Below are 21,636 nucleotides of genomic sequence, written 5' to 3'. Positions count from 1 at the left end.
GAAGCTCTCCCCATCGTGCACAAGCGCATCTCTCAAGGATAGCTTCGGAGGGGGGAGTGCATAGGTGGGTCCTGCTGCCGGTTCTGAGGTGCTTTTCTGCAGAGACCTTGGATCTGTTGTTCTCTGCTCCCCACCACGTCGATGACGGCAAAGGCACTTTCACTCAACTGTCAGCATCTAGGGGTTTAGTGGAATGGCCCATAGCAGAGCCTCCCCGGGCCCTGCCTAAGTGGCTCTCGGAGGCTGCCACCCAGTGCCGAAGTGGCAGGAAAAAGAATAAGGAAGTGCAGGAGTTAACGTATTTCCGTAACGCCTGAGGGGAATGGCAAGTCCATTAACAGGGTCTGGGGCCAGAGCGAGGGCCAGACAGGAAGTGGGCAAGTCACCTTCCTTTTCCCAGATTCAGTGGCAGGGATTTCCCGAGTTGGGGTGTCCCCTCGGCACAGGTCTCCTTGCCGTCACCCCATGGAGGCAGTACTGTGCGATGAAAAGAGTTCTGACCCGCCAGGGGCCCCCAGTTCTCATCCCAGCTCCCTGTTGGCCTCCATTCTGTGGCCTCCCTGGGCTTTGGTTTACCTGTCGCCTTCTCTTGGAACCCGTGGCAGTTTAAACCAACACTCCAGCCTGTTTGTCACTGTGTCCTCATCCTTCTCCCCAGCTAGCCTGGGAGCTTTCAGGGCCAAGACGAGTCCAGTGCACTTCTGTGACCCTCCCTCACCCCAACATGGGCTGGCCAGACACATGGGAGGTCAGCACCCAGGATATGTATGTGAGTGAGTGGCTGGATGCACCCACAAGTCCTTCAGCCTCTAGGAGCACTGCTCACGGGCTTGTAGAATGGTGGACCAGCTAGGCGGCCCAGGACTCTAGAATCAGCCTGGACCCACAACTTAATAGCTTTGTAATCCAAGGCAAGTGGCTTCGCCTCGCTGAGCCTCAGCTCTGTGGCTGTATAAAATGGAGCAGTTAAGAGCCCTTCCAGTGGGGAGTTGAGATGACATGAGCTGATGCAAGTGAAGGCCATCTGTACCGTGTGGCAGGTGTGGCTTCGTTATTATTACTGTAATTGTTCCCATTTCACTGATGAGAGAAGTGCAGTCAGTGGCAGAGTCAGGATTTGAACCCAGTTCTTTCCAAACCCTATTTCTTTGCATGGATGGGGACATGATACCATGAAGAGAGTGAACCCTGGGCTGGAGTTAGGTGATGTGGCTCAGCTGCCAGCTTCATCTCTGTGGCCTTGGACAAATCACATCTCTGTCCTGCGCCTCTCTTCTCCCCCATGGACGAAGAGCATTGGAAGCAGTGATGATCTTTCAGGGCCGCCAACAAACAGGTGACTGCTGGGCAGGTATGGTTCTCCCCAAGCTTCTGGTGTGACCCCCAGCCTGGTCTGGCCCTATATTCTGCTCACCTCAGATGTCTGCCCGTATCCATCTCTCTGGCATGTCAGGAGGGTTGATTGGGCAGCACCTAGGATGGAAAGCGTCCAAGGTCTGTGAGGGAGATGATCTAAATGGAGCTGGATGCAGAGAGTCATCCTGGCCAAGCAGGCTTCCAGATGCACCTATTTTGGGTTCTTCTAAAGCTTTCAGCAAGTAGAAGCCAGGAAGGCCCCACTGGCAGTGTGAGGGCGGGTGGGAGCGGGGAGAGTTGTCCTGTGTGAGAACACTCAGTATTATCAGCTTTTAAGACTCCCGCCCTCTCTCACCTTCCACCTCCGTCCTCTCCACCTGCCTGCCAGATCTGTGCAGCAGCTGGGGAAGAGAAAAGCCAACATCCCAACAAAGGTCAGAATCTTAAAACAAGTTTTTTTTTTTTTTTTGTCTACCTCCTACATAGCCTTTTGCTCGAGTGGGTAACAAGTTGAAAAGACTAAGGTCTGTTTTCTCTAAACCTACCTGTCAGTCTCTTGTTGAGAATGCAGACTAGAAAGAGAAGAACACGTTTTTGTGGTTTAATAAAGCACAGGGCAGCAGATGCCATACCTCCTCATGGAGATGGGCAGCACGTCTGTCATCATCTTCACACGAGCAAACATTTTCCCACTGTGGAGCCCCGTTCTCAGCTCCTGAGAACAAGCCAAGTGTGCAGGGCCCTCCCTGCGCTGTTGCATCCAGTCTCAGGGACAGAACCCGGACACAGATATAGTGACGGAGGGCTGTCAGGCTGAGTGGGGGTAGCAGAGATACAGAGGATGGAGATTTGGGAGGATGTGGGTGACCCATTGGCAAAGGTGGGCTTCTGGCTCCGTGGAATAAAAGCTTTCTGGCTGTGTGACGTTCGTCTGGGGGCCGTGCTGGGAGGTACATAAGCAGAGCCTGGGCAGCCTGACTGGGCCTGGGAGAGGAGCTTCATGCCCTGGGAAGGTGAATGTTGAGCTGTATCCTCGCCTATGTCCAGACTGTGGTGGGCTTTTCTCTCTGGGTGACCGGCTGGCTTGGGCTAGGGTTCCCGTGTCCTCGGCACTCCAAACCCCAGCTCCAAGTCAGAGGAGAGACTTCATAACCACTGCCCCCTCTCAGGGCTTAGCAACCTGCTCCCCACGGCTCCCCCCAGGACAGGGAAGTTGCTGGGCTAGGGCCTCACTGACCAGCCACACTCCCTTACTACTACTCCTTGTCATTTGTCTTGAAGCAGCGGCATGGAGGCCAAGTTGTTCCCTGTCCACTCATTAGGGCCCAGGCAGCAGGGTCCTGCAGAGAGCTTCTGGGGGAGGTGCAGAGGTGAAGCACACACACCAGCCCTGCCCTCTGGACCTCCAGGGGCCCAGGCAGCCAGAATGCAGGGCCAAGGGGCAGCTTGGAACGACAAGACTCGGGTTTGAGTGCTGGCCCTTAGCAAGGACTGCTTTGACCGAGGCCCCTGTCTGTGGCTGTCTGAGGGGCTTTACTTACTTTTTCTCTGATCACTCAGTGAGTCAGCTGCTCCTGACCTCCCCTGGCTGCCGGGGTGCACAGGTGTGAGGGACCTGCCCAAGCCACACCACTGGCCCTGAGGATCACGATGTTACCAGGGGGGGCGGCAAAGGATTGGGAGGGAGGAGGTACTCCTTCCTGCCAAGAACTGAGGACCCGACAGAAGGCCTTTGCCCCCTCTTGGAGACTGGACCTCACCCTTGAACCTTCCTCCTCCGTTCTTTTCATTTTCCTTTTTTTGGGGGTTGGCTTCAAATTATCTTATTTTGTTTACATTGCACCCAAGTTTCACGGTACAAAAGACTTGCAGGTGCAAATATGTCCCGCCTTCATTAACTTCCCCTCCCTTTTTAATTTATGTGATTTCAATTTTCCTTCCCTGTACTGTTAATTAGGGGACCCTCTAATCAGTGCCATTATCACAGTGGTATTCATGTTTAGGAAAGCCGCTAAACAAATGCTTGCAAAATTGCTAAATGGCTAATTAATGTCTGTTAATTAAGAAAATTGCTCATGGTAACAAACCATGCCGTTGCTGGCAGCCGCTAAAAAGACACACACTTGTTGAAATTAGTAGCGTGGCAGGTAGGGGAACATCTGCTCCGCGGAGCTTTTGGGAAGTGAGCAGCCCCTCACTTGGCCGAGAAGCTCCAGGCCTGCCCTGGGCATGGCCCCCTCGCCTCTCTCTGCACACCTCTCTCTGTCTCCATGCCCGCCGGCCCGAGCCCACCCCTCCGCCCTCTCCCAGCTCTGGGCTTTGCTTCCTGAGCCAGCAGCAGGCTGGGCAGCCTGGCTTCGAGGGAGGAGGCTGAGCGAGGAAACCCTGCCTGGGTCTCTCAAAGAGCCCTTCTCCCTCTCTTTCTTAATGAAACCACACTCATCCCCCATGCGTGTTTTGAATTTTTCTCAACTTCCAAGGGTAGCAGCACAGCCCCCAGTGCAAAGAGTGAATTAGGGTGTGCCCTCATCAGCAGGACTGGCCTCCCACTCCCAACGTCCCGAGTGGGCAGCAGGGCACTTCCCCGACTGGATTTTCATGCTTTTTGATTGTGACCCGCAGTAGAAAATACATTTGACACAGTGACCCAGTACACACACACACACACACATTTATAAACGGAGATTAATGAAAAGTATCTGCCTTAAAACACACAAGGCTGTCCAATATTTTCTATTCTTTTTTTAAAATTAATTAATTTATTTATTTTTGGCTGCGTTGGGTCTTCGTTGCTGCATGCGGGCTTTTGTCTAGTTGCGGCGAGCAGGGGCTATTCTTTGTTGCGGTGCGCAGGGTGCTTCTCGTTGCGGTGGCTTCTCTTGTTGCGGAGCACGGGCTCTAGGTGCGTGGGCTTCAGTAGTTGTGGCCCGCGGGTTCTAGAGCACAGGCTCAGTAGTTGTGGCACATGGGCTTAGTTGCTCCGCGGCACGTGGGATCTTCGCGGACCAGGGCTCGAACCTGTGTCCCCTGCATCGTCAGGCGGATTCTTATCCATTGCGCCACCAGGGAAGCCCTCTATTATGCTTTTTATTGTGTTCCACGTTTTTAAAAACAATGGCTGCAACCCACTGAATTGATTTCACCATCCACTAATGGGCTGCAGCCCACGGTTTGACCAACTCCGTGGTTTAGGGGAATTCATATGCTCATCTCTTCTGTGGGGAGTCGAGGCCAGCATAGCCCGGGGCTTCAGGGGTCAGCTTGGGATAGGGGTGGCTGGAATGGAGAGCCCCGTCCCACTGCTCCCACACACACCCGTTCAGGTCTGGCTGCAGGGGTCCGGGTCAGCCTTGGACCCATAGGGCTTCTCCTCTCTCTACCATCTACCGGTTATGTGGCCGTGGCCAAATCTCCTCATCCCTTGAGACTCAGTTTCGTCATTGGTGGAAATAGGAATGAGAAACCCACATCACGGGACCAATTGCAAGTGAAGGCGTGTTAATGAGTGCGCTAAATGGGCGCCCGGTGACCGTCTCCTCCTCTTGTCCCCCATGTGTTCAGTCTCTGGCACCACCTCGCTCCTCCTGTCTGTTCCCATTCATCCATCAGGGCCCCTCCCCTCGGTAGACTGGTCACCCGGTCCTGGCCCACGACCCGTCTCCATCCACCCAGCCCGGGAGCTCCTGGAGGGCAGGGCCTCCCGGTCCTTCCGCAGCCCCGGGGGGCGGCTCGTGGGTGCCCTGCAGGGTGGGTCAGTTTCTGTGCATCCCTGCGCTCTGCCCTGATCCCGTCTCAATCAACGTATTTAACATGGCAAACTCCGCTGCAACGGCCCGCCCCCGTGTGCTTCCACAAAGGAGCTTGATTTTATTTGTCGTGCCTGTAAGTCCCCCGTGAATGTGTTTATCAGCTTCTCTCCCTCCTGCCCGCCGTTCACACCGTTGAGCCGGCGACCCAAGCAGCAGCTTGCACCTCCCTGCCAACCAGAGCCTGCACGCCCGCCCGCCCTTCGTTTTGGTTTAATTTTTGTTCTTTTAAGCTTCTCCTGCGCTTCTCCATGTGCTGTGATCTATAACCTGCCTCTACTGTCTGGCCTCACAGGGTCCTCCGGGGTCACAGCCCTCGCCGCACGCACAGCCTCCACCTCACAATCCCAGCAGCATGATGGGACCCCACAGTCAGGTAAACGCACTGTGGCTCGCCCGCCCGCCGGGGGGCGCGGGGCACCAGGAGGACAGAGCCAGCAGAGGAAAAACAAAAATCAAAATGTGCTCTAGCCATTGCCTTTGAGGAGATTTGACCAAGGAGATTTTTCCCCCCCCAAAATACCTTTTTTTTCTCTAAAGATAGTCTTCATTCCTTGGACATCACATCCCGCTCGGATATGAAACCAAAAGAAAAGGAAAACTATTTCTGTGACCTTGTCAGCGACCTTTGCGTTTTTGTTTTTTCCTCTCTCACTTTTGGTTTTGTTTTGTTTTTGAGTTTGGTTAACCATTGTTTGTAACCAAAGCTGCATCCCTGGCCTTTTCTTTGTGCACTCTCGCTGCTGAGAAAGCTTTCTTGCCCATTCCCCGCCCCCCCGCATTGAGTTAGGGCGCCCGCTGTACCCTCACTGTTTTCATTGTGTACCTCCTCCCCCGCACTCCCCTTCCCCACCCCCTTTGTCGCTGTTGTGAGTGCGTGTGAGCGCGTGTCCAGCTTTGTCTGCACGCTTGAAAATTTTCTGTACAAGTCCCTTTCCGGTTCTTTCACTTGCCCTTACCAAGAGCAGAGGTCTCCTCCTTTGCCCTGCATTGCTGTAACCGTTCCTCCGCGTCCTGTGCCGGGTCCCAGTTGCTGCCGCGGCAGGCATCCAGAGTAGATCTCCGCCAACAGGTGCAGGGTATATGCATCTATCACTCCCTCCACCCAAAGGAAGTTTTGCCCGAGGGAAGAGGCCACCGGGAGGAAGAGAGTTTAAAAGATGACTAGTTGTAACAAAACTGGACTTTGTGGAGAGGAGCGCATTTCTGTCTGTCACCGTTGAGTGCAGGCTGTCATTGAACTAATGCCCTGTAATTGCAGCCTTTTATGTCACCGCGATACGCAGGCGGCCCCCGGCCCCCGATCAGAATGGGAAACCAGGTACTGTACCTTTTCATGTTCTCTCCCCTCACTCGGCCACCCGTGAACCCGGCTGGACTTGGACTCAAATCACAATCTGAGAGAAGGGCTGGGAGGTGGAGGGACAGTTTTAACATGGGAGGCTTATAAACAGGTCCCCATGCAGCCCCTCTCAACATTTCACCTGTCTCTACCGGTGGGCTTTGGGCAGCCAGTTCTGGAGCAGCAGGCCGGGAATGCAGGGTTTCCACTATTCTAGAGAAGGTGGTAACGCCCCAGCCCCTCCCTTCCAGCCCCTTCTTGGAAAAGGGTCTTCCTTCTTAATGAAGTTAATTGACAACGTGCATTTTTTCCTGGAAGCTTTTGAGAATTGCCAAGGCTGGTAAATATAATCCTGCTATTAAGGGGAGAAATGGCCAGTAGGAATGCTTAGATCAGGAGCCTGGATGCAGCGAGGAGGACATTTGTGAGTTTTTAAGCAATGTCTGCCTGCTTCCCAGACTCAACTCAAAATAAGAAAGGATTTGTTCATGCAATTAGAAAAGTGGTCTGCTTACGGGGAGGGGTTTCCAACCTTGAGTTGTGGGCCTTATGCTGGCCCATTAGGGTTGGCACTTCGAGGTGGTCTGGAGAAATCGGTCCCCAGCTGCCCTACCTGATTCAGCCCATCCAGGGGCGGGAAGAGAGCTGCAGAGGTAAAGAGGAATTATCTTCTTTTTAGGGTAGACAGACTTAAAAGAAACTTTAAAAATCAGGGAAATTTCTTTTCGTGCCCATACATATTTGTATACATAATTCTTAGAGTGACCTTGCAGAAGCCCTTCAGAAAGTCTGACCAGCACTGCCAGTACATCCAGCCTTTGTTGCCTTTGGAGCTGGGAGTTAGGTCACCAGCTAGATAGGCATTACCTGAATGTGATCCCTTTCATTCTCAAGGCTCTGCAAGAAAACTCCTGAGTGAGACAATACAGGGACTTTGGAGAGATGCTCATAACCAGGGGACTCCAATTTTAAAGTTAAATAGCCTACCAGTTTCCACTATTCTTTTTTCTCCAAAAATCTTTTCTTTCCTGTTTTCTCTGACACGAAGGGGAAAAATTCGGACAAGAATTAGAAACCCAGCTTTTTGAGCAAAGAGGGACCCTAGGATGTATCATAGATGAGGAAACAGAGGGTCAGAGTGGAGCAGTGACTTCCTTAAGTGTCTCAGTGAGCTGGGCTCGTGTCAGTCTTCAGCTCCCGGCCCAGTGCTGTTTCCTCTCCACCTCGCCAGGTTCGGTTAGCTTTCATAGGTGTAAAAGTGCTGCCCCTTGCCTTTGATTTTAACGGGCCATCAAGTGGGCCTTCTCTGCCATCACATGCACGGACCCCAGCAGCAACTTTCCCTCCTGCCCACCCAGGGCTCTCCTTAGCCCAAACTGGCCTCTGCCCCAGGGACGGAACAGATGCTTCCTTATCATAATTGTGGCCCTTCCTCCATCAATTAAGGGACATGAGAGGAGATGCTTGTTTCTATTTATCAATTAAGCATGAGCAAGTGCCCAAGAGGGCACATGGAGAATAAATCCATCATCTGTACCTCGCATTACAAATCAGTCGGGCCAACCTCCCCACCACTCCCCCATTGGAAATCTATACCGGTTTCCAGCTTCCTGTGGACTCAAGACATTTCTGTCCTCCAAGGGGGGGATGTGTCCCTGTCCCAGGAACTGACCCTGGGCTTCTCTTGGAGAGTGCCTCAGTTGGGGCTGCTGGTCCCACAGAAGCCTCTATGCCACCCGTTAGCTCAGCCTTCCCCAGGGCAGGAGGAGGAAGCAGAAGCAGCTCAGGCCCACGTGACCTCCTGGGTTAGGGCAATGAGTAGGGCACTTAGGGAGACCGGGAGCTCAGGGTCGTTGACCTGGCCCTAAAGCCTTGCAAGGCCGTCCTCCATCTGCCTCCCTGGCTAGGGGGTTGGAGTCTTGTACAGAGAGAGCATTGTGGTGTTTCAAGCCAGGGTCGATGGGTGGGCGGTGAGCAGTGGGGTTCAGCAGGGTTAAGGAGAGGAAGACTAGAGTCTGGGGTTGTCAGGCAGCCCTGACATCACATCCCAGTGGAGCCCCTACCCCACCCAACCTGTGGACTCAGGCAGGTAGCTGAGTGACCCAGCAGATTCTGGTGGGATTTGTCCATTCACTGGGCAGACACTTCCTGCGCCTGCCCCATGGTGCTGTAGGCGAGGCGCTGGCCTACTTCCAGGAGCCTGTGGGACAGCCCCAGAGCATCTCTCTCCCCAGCGGGCCCCAAGGGTGTGTGCACGGCTCGTGCTTGCAGTCCCATATATGAGCCGTTATTTTTCTCCTTTCTCACGCCTGAGGGCCTCAGCCCTTGCAGTGTGGCCCCTTTTACCTTGGTTCTTCCCTGGTAGAGGAGGCCCAGACTGCCTTATTTCAGGGTCACTCCAGTGAGGGAAGTGACTCCTGGGTCCCCTCTGGGCCTCCGGGAAGCCCTGCTCTGCTCCTGGGTTCTGACACACAGCAGGGTTAGGGGAACCCAAGGAGGAGCCTCCGGCCAGAACTGGGGGTCAGCACGGGGCTACCTGGAGAGGAAGTGGTTGTCCAGCCCCCTACGGCCGCTCCATCAGAGTTAGATGGGGGATTACCAAGGCCTGGGGTGGGGGTCTCCCGGCACCTCAACATCCCAGGAGCCCCCAAACCAAACAGCCTCAGTGGCAGGTCTTCCTGTGTCCTCTCGGAGTCCTGAAACCAGGCTCGAGAAATACCCCAAACCCCCAAGTGGGCAGACAAAAACCAGCCAGGTGATTCAGAGCTTGGGAACTCGGGGGAGGAAGCAGAGCTGGGAGAAAGCAAGAGGTCGGAGCAGCTAAAACCCAGGGCCACAGAGAGAGACTCTCTGCAGCCCCAGGCAGATGGAAGCAGCAGGTGCCAGATGCCACTTCTCAAGCAGCAAGTACCCGCAGGCTTGCATGGCCCTCCCAGAAGCCTCCCCCTCCCCAGACACACTCACACACGCCATTCTGAAGCTGAACAGTGAGAAGTTGTCCCTTTGTTTCCCACCACCTCATTCCAGAACTGGTTTGGAGTTTCCTTTTGGGCCATCCGCTCCCCACTCGGCCATCATCCCTACAGCACAGTCGGGCGGGGCTGGGGGACCCGGGCGAAGCAGGGGGTGGGGGTGGAGGTCCCCATCACAGGTGCCCAGCTTTCACAGAGGCTTTCCTCTCCAAGCCAAGGGCCCGTGCTTAGTCCTAAGGCATGGGGTTCTAAAAGTGAAGCTCCCTTTCCCTCCCCCTCCCCCAGCTCTGCTTTCCTCTTTTTTCATATTGCAGCTGAAATAAACTTCAGTCTCAAATAAATTGCTTTGAAGGGGTTTTCGTAGCTGGTGTGCCAAGCGTTCACTCAGGAAACCCCTGGCCCCGTCCTCATCTTCTCTGTAGTAGTCACACCAGCATGTGCCACATGCACCAGGCCTTCGGTGGCAGGTTGTCACTCAGCATCCTGCTCACCCTCTCCTAGAGGCCTCCTCTTCCACCCCTGGGGTCCAGAGTCCTGGGTGTTCTTCCTGGCTCTGCCGCAGGGGACTGAGGGCTGACTGGGGGCCCTCAGGCCTCTGGACCTCAGCTCCCTCATCTAAATCTCAAAAGCCGCCGCCTCCCCTGCCCCCTTGAAAAAGGACCTCCCACGGTGGCAGGATTTTAGCTAGTGGGTCTCCGTCCCCACCGTTGGGAGTTGGGGATAAAACGAGTTACATCTCCACTCTCCACGAGGCAAAGGAGAGACAGGGTTTGGCCTAAACTGCATCAGCTGGAGTTTGGGTGGTAAAAGGGGGGGAGGGAGCGGTGCTGCCTCTGAGGGGGTGTGGCTGGTGGCCCAGCCAGAGTGTGCCTGGGCTCTGGCAGGTATATAGACCTGCCAAGACGGCATTGCTGGGCCGTGGTTCTTCTCCCAAAGATGAAGCACCCATGCTGACCCACCCATGCTGCAGTTTTCCGTAACACCAGCTGGAGCTGACTGCTGCTGCCCGGGGACCCCCCAGCCGGCGGGCAGCAGGAGCGGCCTTGGGGAGGCCATGAGTGGCCCTAAATGGTCAGGTGGGGAGCCTGGGCAGGCAGGTGCATTCCCCTCTGTCCCCAGCTCCGGGGAGCAGCCACTTACCTCGGGTCTTAACGTTTCTTTCAGCCTCCGGGAGGAGTTCCTGGGACACAGCCACTGCTGCCCAATTCCATGGATCCCACGCGACAACAAGGTAGACAAGGCAGGGTGGGCAGGGGCGGGGGGGGCATCAGGAGGGGCTCCCCCCCCACTGTCTGCCTCCACCTCCTGCCACTCACGGCTCACCCGCTCTGTCACGCAGGGCACCCCAACATGGGAGGATCAATGCAGAGAATGAACCCTCCCCGAGGCATGGGGCCCATGGGGCCCGGCCCGCAGGTAACCGACCGCCTGTCTGTCTCTCCATCTCCCGGCCATCTGTGTGCACCCGCCTTCTCTCCTCTTTCCAAGTCTGTTAGTCTTTCCACGTCTCGCAGCTCGGAGGGGTGAGGGGAGACGGCGTGACCAGGGCCCCAGCGGCCCGTTCTGCCCACAGCTGGGCAGCCCACCTGGCAGAGTTGAGGAGACCCCCAGCGAGCTGGGGAAGAGGAGCATTTGGGAGCCTTCCACGGGAGGGACTTGAGGCATTTGGAAGGCAGGGGTCTGTGTCCCCAAGCAGCGGTGTGGGTCCCCAAAGCTTCCTCCCACCCTTGGGAGGTAGGGTGGGCCTGAGCTGGCTCAACGGTCACAGTTTGTTGGGACCCAAGGCAAGATACTGCATTATTCTGCCTGCAACTCACCAGTTGTCTGAGTTAGGACAAATCACGTTCACCTCGGTGGCCCCAGCAGGCCTCAGTGTCCCCCCCAGTCCAGTGGGGGGTGAATCTGTAGCCATGGTTCTTGGTGGTACCACCCAGCTGCGAGGAGCCAGGCCGGCCAGGGCCCCGGCACTCCCTTCAACTCAGAGCTTTTGCCATTTTCATATACCAAGCTCCTGCCTAAACCTTCTTTTGCCCAGAGGGGCTCCACTGCCAAAAAGGACAGTTTAGAAACCTCTAGAGGAAATTACCTCAAGTGCCCTGCCCACCCCTTTATAGCAGCAACACAGTGGTCGCTCCTTGGGATGCAGCTCCATACCCACAGGTCCCGGGTCCCACAGCACCATCAGGCAGGGGTCTGGCAGGCCATTCCTGTTCTAGCACCTTCTCACAGTTGGTTCCCGCTCTTCTGAGTGTTTGAACACGGCTCTGGGTCCTGCAGGCGCTGTGGCAGAGAGTTTGCTGTGCTCTGCCCTCCTTGCGAATTCTCTGGTATCTGACTATCTAAAGCCAGAAGTCTGAGTAAGGAGAGGGGCATTTCACAGTGAGAGCAGGAGGATTTTGTTCTAGGGTGTTCCTTCCCTTCTTTTCTGCCCTGCCTGGAGGCCTCCTTTTCTCTCCCACTCCTGCTTGTCGGTGCTGGGATGCTCTGGGCCCCTGCACAGGTTTCCGGTTCCCTGGGGGTGAGGTCATGCCCCCACTCACGCACACATGCCTCCCTTTTGGAGGAAGAGGCGTCTGCCACACCCCACAGCCCTCCACTCTGTCTGGAATTGTATTTACAGCACACCCAGCTGCCGCGTTCGGTGATGGCTGCAACATCTGTGGCGTTGAAAGATTCTTAGGGAGGTCCTTGCCTTTCGTTGGCCCCTTAATCCTAAAAGGAAGCAAGCCCACACCAATTGCAGCTCCAGTTTTCTTTTCTTTCCTCAAATCCCCCAGAGCTTGTGTTTTCACCAGCTCCTTTTAAGCTACCAGAGTGGCCCCTTCCTGCCAGGCGGCCGGCTTGAGCTGACCTCCGCAGGAACCCGTGGGAGGGGTGACAGGGTCTGAAAGCCAAGTGTTCCCTCTCCTGAGTCAGAAACTCTCAGATTCCTCAGCCACACACTAGAGATACTCTTGGTGTGGAAATCAGCAGTGGCCTTGGACTTCCAGGATGTCTGGGGGGTTGGGGGGGTGTCTAGGGGACACAAGAGGATGGAGTACTCCACCACCCACCCCTCTTGATTCTTGGAGACTGAGCAGCTGCATCTGTAAAATGGGAAGGAGACCAGTACTTCCTTGTACGGTTGCTGAAAGGAGGAGGCTCAAGTTCTTGGCGTGATGCTTGGCCCAGGGTAGCCTCTTAGGAAGCAATTCGTGTTTTCCAACTTGGGGCCTTAAAACCATAGTTCAGGACTCGAGCTGCTTGGGTTTGGTGATTGCTTCGCGTTTCTTTTTATTTTTTCTGGCAAAGGCCATTAACACTTGTTAAGTCTGTAGTAATACTGAGGTTCTGGAAGCTGGGAATGGATAATTATCAGACGGACCGAGGTCAGAGTGTCCCAAAGTCTAGGACTTCCTCCTGGCTTAGCGGGAGTTTCGTCGTGTCCATGTCCCTGAGCAGCAGTCTGGCACACTCTCATGGCACGTTTAAAGAGGGTGGGGGTCCTGAAGGCTGAGGTCTTGCTGAAAAGGGCCCTCCTGGCCTCACCAAGCAGGGTACAGGGGTGGAGCTCTTGTAGGCTAGCAGGTCGGTGCCCAGATGGGAGAGAGAGGCTAGCCCTGCGGTGAGGCCAGCTGACCCTTTCCACCCCGCCAACCTCAGGGGCTCTGAAAACATCTCTCCTTTTTTTTTTTTTTTTCTGGTTTTATTAAGATATAATTAAGATACAGCACTGTGTAAGTTTAAGGTGTACTGCATGATTTGACATACGTACATCATGAAATGGTTACCACAATAAGTTTAGTGAACATCCATCATCTTATATTGATACAGAATTAGGAAATAGAAAAAAATGTTTTTTCCTTGTGATGAGAGCTCTTAGGATTTACTCGTAACAGTTTTCATGTATAACATAGAGCAGTGTTCATTCTATTTATCGTGTTGTATGTTACATCCCTAGTACTTACTTACCTTCTAATTGGAAGTTTGTGCCTTTTGACTGCCTTCATCCAGTCCTCCCCCCTACCTCCGCAGCTCCACCTGCTGCCAATGGTAACCACAAATCTGATTTCTTTTTCTATGAGTTCATTTGTTTTTGAAGTATAATTGACCTACAGCACTGTGTTAGTTCCTGTTACACAACATAGTGATTCAGTATTTCTGGACGTTTCAAAATGATTGCCACAATAAGTCTAGTTACTATGATGTGTCACCATACAATGATATTATATAGTTATTGACTGTGTTCCTCACACCATACATTTCATACCCATGACTCATTTTATTTTGCAACTGGATATTTCTACCTCTTAATCTCCTTCACTTATTTGTTTCCTCCTCCCCTCTGGCAACCACCCATTTGTTCTCTGTATCTGTAACTACTTCTGTTTTGTTACTTGCTTTGGTTTTCTGTTTGTTCATTTGCTTTGGTTTTTAGATTCCATGTATGAATGAAATCATACAGTATTTGTCTTTCCTTATCAGACTTATTTCACTTAGCATGATGCCCTCAAGGTCCATCCATGTTGTCACAAATGGCAAGATTTCAGTCTTTTTTATGGCTGAATGATATTCCTCTGTGTGTGTGTGTGTGTGTGTGTGTGTACCACATTTCCTTTATCCAAGATGAATGGATAGGTTGCTTCCATATCTTGGCTATTGTAAAAAATGCTGCAATGAACATAGGGGTGCATGTATCTTTTCTAATTAGTGTTTCTGTTTCCTTCCTTTCCCATGTCACTTGTACCCCTGTGGGTAGGGTGCAGTATTAAATTCCAGAGCCAAACCTCCCTTAGAGCAACCCAGATGTCCTCACCAGCCCCTCACTGGGGGCAGAAAGACCTGGCCTTGAGTGAGCCTGGGTCTCGGCGAGATTGGGGTATGAGATGGATTGCAGGTTCTGGGGTCAGCCAAGGAGTGGGCATCGTAGAGCCTGGAAGTTTTAGACCCCCAAGCTGAGGGTAGGGAGAGGACAGGATCTACCCCCCAAGCCTTTTCTCTCTGTCCCCTGAGGGTGCTGCCCTGATCACTCAGAATGGACAGGAAAGGGATGAGCTTAGTGCTAGGAACACCGTCCTGGCCTCAGCTCAGCCTGTTCGGGCCTCCAGTCCCTCATCTGCAAAATGGGTGTCCGGTGATGACCTCACAGGGCTCACCGTGGTGCTGTGTGAAACAGCTGTGAGAGAGACCACAGCACAAGGCTCCGCAAAGCATTGCACGAATCCCATTCCCTCCTTAGAACCTGGGCCCAGGGAGGGAGCCCTGTCTCTGCCATGCCTGGACTGTTAAGAAAGGTGACCAAGCCCCTTCAGGCAGTCTTTAGTAAGCACCACTGCATGCACAGGGCCGTGCTGAGACTGGACACAGAGGTGGGAAACCTTCAGCTTGTTATTCCAAGTGGAGAATAACATTGCTAATAGTGGGGCCACTCTAGAACTTTCTGAACAAAGAATAGGTACAGTGTGGTCTTGGGGCTACTTTATAGGTTTCAAAACCGAATGGAGTAACATCATACTTTCTGAGGTCGTGTATCATTTTGGCCTAAATGTCACAAAGGAACCAGCAAACTAGGCATCACCCTGCCCTTTGCCCTCAGTGCCTCAGGCAGATTTTATTCTGGTTTTGTGAAGCAGCCAGTGGTGAAAAGGAGGTAGTATTTCCACTTAATTGTATTCTCTCTTTAAAGAATTATGCCTATGCCTGTGTCAGGTGAGAACTTCTGGCTCAGTTTTTCTTTTTTTTTTTTTGCATCTTTATTGGAGTATAATTGCTTTACAATGGTGTGTTAGTTTCTGCTTTATAACAAAGTGAATCAGTTATACATATACATATGTTCCCATATCTCTTCCCTCTTGCATCTCCCTCCCTCCCCACCCTCCCTATCCCACCCCTCCAGGCGGTCACAAAGCACCGTGGCTCAGTTTTTCAGAAGTGAATCCTGTTGGGGTGAGGCTGAAACTGGCAGGGCTCTGAAGGCTCCCGTGGATGCCACTTGCAGCGCGTCTGGTATTCTGGTTGGGGTGGGGTCAGCACAGCCTAGAGTCAGATCGCCAACCTGGCTTGTCTGTATTTGAGAATGTTCAGGTGAAGGGTAATCCACCATCCCTAGAGACAGTCCTGTGCCACCAGGAGAAGCTGCATCTCCCCACTGAGCCAGGACAGCCCAAGCTCAATGCCTCTGAGCAGAGACCCCAGAAGGAGATGGAAGGATCGTAAACCAGGCCAGGGCACCCTGGGCTGGTGAGGAGAGAGTGGAGCCACTCAAGGCACTTTCCCTGGTGGCTCCTCGGAGACCTCCCAGTGGGGCTGGCCAGGCTGCTACATGACTAGAGGTGGTGGAGGGCCGGCCTAAAGCCCAGGAAACTGCCCAACAAACTGGAGACCCCTTTGACAGGTCTGTCCTAAAGACTATTCTTTGGGGCGCCAGGCAACATCAAAAAAGAGCCCCTGTGCTGAGGAGTTGCAGGAAGCAGAAGCAGGCCCCAGCCCCTGCCAGCTGCAGGGTACCTTTCTGCATCGCCATGGACCTTGCCCAAGAGTGCAGAACTGAGACCAAGAGGGTGGGGCCTGACCCTTTATAGTTCCTGACCACGGATCAGCCCCTCTGTCCAGGGTCTGGGGTGCCCTCGTCGGGACAAGGTGTAGGTGTGGGGAGGTAGGCAGACATACACATGCACACACCCCTGTGGATGTGGCCGGCTCCACGGCTGCACCAAGGACTCCTCCCAGGTCTCCAGCTGCCCCGTCCCTGCAGAGTAGTGCTGAGGACAGAGGAAGAGGCGGTGTCTGGCTATGGCCACACCTCAGAACCCAGTGCTGCGGGCAGGTGGGCACTGGGAGAAGAGAGAACCATTTCTACTGAGTCCGTGAAACTGCTTCTAAGCCCTCCCATCCTCTGTGAAAAGGCCAGTGTCTCTGATTTGAAAACTTGCCTCCAAAACCTGACTTTCAGCATTCCTTTCACCCCTGATTTACTGTATGGCCTTGGGCGAGTCTTTGGCTTCTCTGGGCCTCTAGCTTGTCATCTATGAAGTGGGGGCATGTAAGTGGCCATCGGGGTCTGGGCCTCTGCAGGAGGGAGGACCTGGCAGGCCTGCTCCCTCCTGGGCAGTGGCTGTGCTGGCTTTCGGGAGTCTCCTGAGGGGGTCGGGTTAGGGCAGCAGGTGGTGCACCCGGAGCCTCCCCTGAGGGACTGTGTGTCCAGACATCTTTCAGGAGTGAGCACCCTGCTTAATCTCCTCGCCGCTCTCTGCTGCCACGTCCTGGGCTCCCGCCGGCCCCCAGGCCAGCCTTCCACTGCATCCCCACAGTGCCGGCTACTCTCCTTGGTGTGAGAGAGAGCAGGATGCAGCTGCAGCCCCTGGAGGAGATCTCACTCTCTATCTGGAAGACCTTTCTGATTGGCCAGGCTGCACACAGTGGAAGAGTGGGCTGCCTGGGGAGGTGGTGAGCTTCCTGTTCTGGAGCAGCGGAAGCGAGGCTGAGATTTGTACAGGGGATTTAGTAACTGCACGTGGGCTTAGAAAGGGCCCTTTAAGACCCCATGCTTAAGGCAGCATTAAAGGCTTTGGCGTTTGCTCTGCCAACATCCCAAATCAGTACACACCTCTGAGGGCTGAGGGAGCACTTCAGAGCCGTCATTTCATTTGATCCTCACACGGCCCTGTAAGGGTGGGGGCTCTCTGTCCCCATCTCATGGACGAGGCAGCACAGCGGAGGGGTTGCAGCTCTGAAGCCTGATCATAGCTGCACGAGGGGCCATCACTCTGCTGCTGCGCCTCAGTGTCTTAATCTTTAAAGTGGGGATAGTAGTGAGGTGGTGGTGGTTAAATGTAGGTGATACTAAGCCCGTAGCACAGCCCGGCACCGAGGAAGCATTGTTATTTGTGTGGTTTGCCCAGAGTCAGGCTGTGCTGGGGCAGGCTCTCCGTGTTCTGACCTCAAATCTGTGGCTCTGCTCACCTCGCGTAGCATCGTCCATAGGGAGGGACTGGCCCCTTTGTTCACTGATCTTGCGGCATATTTGCTCCAGGGCAGGTGAGTGTCCTCCGGCCCAGGGACTCAGCCCTGAGCAGGCACGGGGGATGCCAGCTGCCCCGGCCGCCCTCCCCTCCCTCCCCCCACTGCAGGCCTTGCTGTCTGCCAGCTAGCCTGGCGCTGCTGCGGTCATCGTGTACACCCTGTCTGGACACTCTCACTCCAAACCCCTCTCTGGGTGATGAGGCCAAGGAGGTGGTCCCGAGATGGTCCCTGGCTGGAGAACCTGCCACCAGCCTGACGGCGGCTCTGTTTGTCAGCTCTGGCCCTTGAGCCTTCTGTTGTGTCCCCACTCCCACCCTCCTCCCCGCCTCCCAGATGTGTGGTGTAGAGAGCAGACCCTGAGGCTCGCAGATCCAGGATTAAACCCCAGCAGAGACATTAGCTGACTGTGAACTTGGGCACATCTTCCTCCCCCCAGACCCTCAGTCTCCTCTTCTATAAAATGGGAGTAATACCAGCTTCATGGCCTCGTTACAAGGTCCAAACCAGAGACTGTATGTGTTATGTGCTCAGTAAAAAACGGCCAATGCTGGCTGTTCCTTTGCCATCAAAATTCCACCAGCCGACTTTCTCCTACAAAGGTGGAGCTCAGGCTCCAACCAGCCTCACGTTACTTTCCATTCATTGACTTTTTCATCCATTGATGGCTCAGTGCCCAGTCTCTGCCAGTGCTGCCACTGACGTGTGCAGTGACGGGGGATACGAAGATCAGTAAGAGAGAGTTCCCGCCTTCCAAGGGGTTCAGAGTCCAGTGGGAGACGTGGACATGTGGCCACGATCATAAGCCAGAGTGCTGCAGGCCGTTGGGGGAGGACATCACAAGGCACTCTGGGAGTGACTAGGATGGAGCAGGGCAGGCCTCACAGAGGTGGTGCTGTTTGAGCTGGGTATTGGAGGACATGTAGGAGCCTGCCAAGTGGAGAAGGGGAGGCAAGATATTTATTCCTGCGAAGAAAATAGCTCTGGAAGAGGGGAGTCGGGGAGCAGTGGTGAAGGAGATGAGCCAGGTGAAAGGCCTGGGTGCCTGCCTGGTCTGGTTGCTCTGACCCATCCCACTGCCATGGTGGGTTGTGCCGAGCTGAGTTGGGACTCCTGCAAGTTTCCAAGTTCTGTGTAGACTCTTCTCTTAATGGAACGGTGATTCCCTTGAGCAGGGAGACAGAGTTTTCCTCCTGCTCCTCCAGTACTGTGCCTGTTGAGGGCTGCACGTGCTGACACCCGCATCGGGTGACGATATGGAGGGACAGCCCAGACCCGGGGCAGGGTGGGGTCTGCAGATGCCCGGCCGCGGGACAGGCCTTTTGGGAGTGTGCCTCCCCTTCCACGTGCAGACTCAGCCCTGCCCCCACCTGCTGGCCATTTCTTCTCCCCAGATTTCTAAGGTGGGTGGTGGTCACCAGCTGGTCCTGTTACTGAGTCTCTTCCCCTTTCCTGCCTGAGACCTGAGGGCAGGTGCCGACCAGCATCATGAGCTCCTTCCTGGATGCCCGTGTGCTTTCGAGAGACCCATCGTGAAGCCCCTGAAGATGCATCTAAAGCTGTGACTGTCCCTCTGTGCTGGCTTGTCGTTGTGGTCCTGTCAGTTGGTTCCCACCCCGCATTTTTTTAATGAATGTATTACTTTCTCATCAGATCCTTTTCACAGACTAACCCTCTCGCTTATGTTCTGTTTGTTTTTCCCCCTCCTTCTCTCTCCGGTTCCCCTTCTCCTTCTCATAGACTGACGCTTGGTTATCGTTGCAGAATTACGGCAGCGGCATGAGACCACCACCCAACTCCCTTGGCCCCGCCATGCCCGGGATTAACATGTAAGGCCAACCACCCTGCTGGCGGCTCAGAGCCCATGGCTTTCCCCACCCTTTGCTCCCCCTGAAAGACTTGTGATGGGAGTAATTACTGGCACCTCTCTGGACCTCAGTCTCTCATCAGTAAAGTGAGGATGTTGAACATACCGGTGATGAAACCACATACACCCCCATATAGTGCTTGTCTGTGCCAGGCAGTCTTCCAAGCTTGCTACGTGGATTAGCTCACCTAATCTTCATGATAACCCTGTGAGGTGCTTATTATTATCCCCTATTGACAGATGGGGTAACTGAGGCACAGAGAGGTGAAGTAACTTGCCCAGGCTCACACAACTCTAAGTGGCAGGGTCAAGATTTGAAGCCCTGTATGGTTGATCACTCTTTCAGTGCTTCAGTGGTGTAGCCCCTTTGCGGTAGTTGATCCCTATGGGAATCTCTGTATTCCCTTCCTAGGAAAATGCATGTGCAGAGGAAATACTATTTTCACAAATTTTGCACATAATTTATCGGAATCCGTAGATTTCTACCCCCAGAACTACACATTATTACCCCAGAACAGCTCTAGGAGTGTATGAAGGACTTCCTGCTAGTGATTTCAGCCCTCTTGTTCTGACCCTGCTGGCACCACCCCCTTGGTGCTTATAGCATCTTTTTCATTGTCTCCATCTCTCTCTCCCTCTCTCAGGGGCCCGGGAGCTGGCAGACCCTGGCCCAATCCTAACAGTGCTAACTCAGTGAGTACCCAGGTTGGCGGGGGGCTCTATCTGCTAGGGATTGGGTTCTAGGGTGCAGGGTGGTTCCTGTCCCCAGGTTGGAGGTGTCATGGGGAGTGGGACGTGGCAGGATTCCACCTGATGCCTCCAAGGAGAAGCCCACCTGTAAGGGGAAGGTTGGGAGTGTCATGCTGGGGCCATCAGGGGCTCTCCCCGCTGCTCTGCAGAAGCTGAGGTGTGAGCTGAGAGCCAGGCTCAGAGCCCTGTCCATGTAGAGGCTCCTGCCAACCTCCTCTTTCTTGGCAGAGCTGGCTTCCAGCACTCAGAGGAAGGAGCTGGGAAGGGGCTTAGCACAGACAGTCCAGGGCAGGAGGCCGGGGGTGGGGGAAGCTCTTACTTTCCTGTCCTAGAACTGGAGGGTCTCCTGCGCCTATGGCCCCCCCCAAGGCTCCCTGCCAAGGCTCTCAGGATCGGTTCAGCATAGGAACTGGATTTGGCTCACATCCCTGGCCCCCCTAGAGACACTAACCAGGTGGCTCAGTGTGTTTCCCATCAGGAGTGGGGTTGTTTCCCCCAAAGGATTTGGAAGGTAGAGGAGGTGTCTCTGAGGTGTGGCTCATCCCCCTCTTGTTTCTAGATTCCATATTCCTCCTCATCACCCGGCACCTACGTGGTAAGTGTGTGCAGGTTGGGGGCATTGCGTGTCTAACCTCATGTGACTGTGTGTACAAGAGTACTTGGGGCGGGGGGGGGCCCTGTCTCTTTCCTTTCACAACATATTCTGAGCACAGATTCCAAACTGTGCTAGAACTTGCTGTCAGTATTCAGGTATCTGTACTTTCTGGTGGCCCAGAAGTCCCCAAACAAGACCCAGAGTTGGGACCCCCATTCGGGGGACTGACGAGTAGGCAAGTCAGCTTCCACTACAGGCCTCTGGTTTCACCGGTCCCCATGTGTGTGAGCACACACGCACGCCCACAGCTACCTCTTGGTTTAAAGAAAGGAAAAGGGGAATCCAGTTCCCCCAAGCCTTAAACACCCGGGCCCCGGGTGAGCACTGGCTGCTGACTTGGCTGGAGCTCAGTGGCCTCTCCCCACGTGTGTCATCACCATGGGTTTTTTACCGTGGGTTTCTGATGTCAGTTTTTATCTCATCTCCAGGGACCCCCTGGTGGTGGCGGCCCCCCAGGAACACCCATCATGCCTAGTCCTGCAGGTAAGAAGGCTGGGGGAGGGGTGCCGCTGAGGGAGTAGGGAGTCCTGGAGGGGCCTGGGTGCAGAGCCAGGGCTTGCAAGCCACTCTTCCTGAGCAGTGCGCCCCCCACCCGGCATCTTGGCACCAGGGATTTAGTGGGCAGGAGGCCCCGGTGCCCCCAACCTGCCATGTGGCCTCAGCCGGGTCACTCCTCATCTCCAGTGAAAGGACAGGGCAGAGCAAGGAGACCCGGAAACAAGGGGTCTCACTGCCTTCAGCTCTCGCTGGTCAGAGAGAATCCTGTCCTGGTTGTCATTTCTCTAGATGACTGAGAAGGGGCTTTTGGGTTCTGGCATCCTGGGACAAGGACTCTACAGCGTGATGCCTCTTGAGTGTCTAGAGCTATTGGCTTCTGGTCCTCTGTATCA

General features: G+C 54.4%; 1 protein-coding gene across 3 annotated transcripts in view; it reads left to right on the top strand.

The window, feature by feature from the left end:
* Positions 1 to 21,636, top strand: part of SSBP3 (single stranded DNA binding protein 3) — a 165,318-nt gene that overhangs the window by 131,874 nt on the left and 11,808 nt on the right. For 2 of the 3 annotated variants that reach the window (XM_060089852.1, XM_060089854.1), the window contains 8 exons: positions 5,458 to 5,538; positions 6,424 to 6,483; positions 10,641 to 10,707; positions 10,816 to 10,892; positions 19,239 to 19,303; positions 19,986 to 20,034; positions 20,651 to 20,686; positions 21,175 to 21,229. In XM_060089852.1, coding sequence (XP_059945835.1) covers positions 5,458 to 5,538; positions 6,424 to 6,483; positions 10,641 to 10,707; positions 10,816 to 10,892; positions 19,239 to 19,303; positions 19,986 to 20,034; positions 20,651 to 20,686; positions 21,175 to 21,229 — 490 coding nt within the window. The remainder of the gene's footprint in view (positions 1 to 5,457; positions 5,539 to 6,423; positions 6,484 to 10,640; positions 10,708 to 10,815; positions 10,893 to 19,238; positions 19,304 to 19,985; positions 20,035 to 20,650; positions 20,687 to 21,174; positions 21,230 to 21,636) is intronic. The other variant, XM_060089853.1, reaches the window with a different exon arrangement.

The sequence above is a fragment of the Mesoplodon densirostris genome, chromosome 2 (genome assembly GCF_025265405.1).
Source record: "Mesoplodon densirostris isolate mMesDen1 chromosome 2, mMesDen1 primary haplotype, whole genome shotgun sequence".
Taxonomy (NCBI): domain Eukaryota; kingdom Metazoa; phylum Chordata; class Mammalia; order Artiodactyla; family Ziphiidae; genus Mesoplodon; species Mesoplodon densirostris.
Note: the sequence above shows the minus strand (reverse complement) of the source record. Positions and strands in the feature narration are given on the sequence as shown.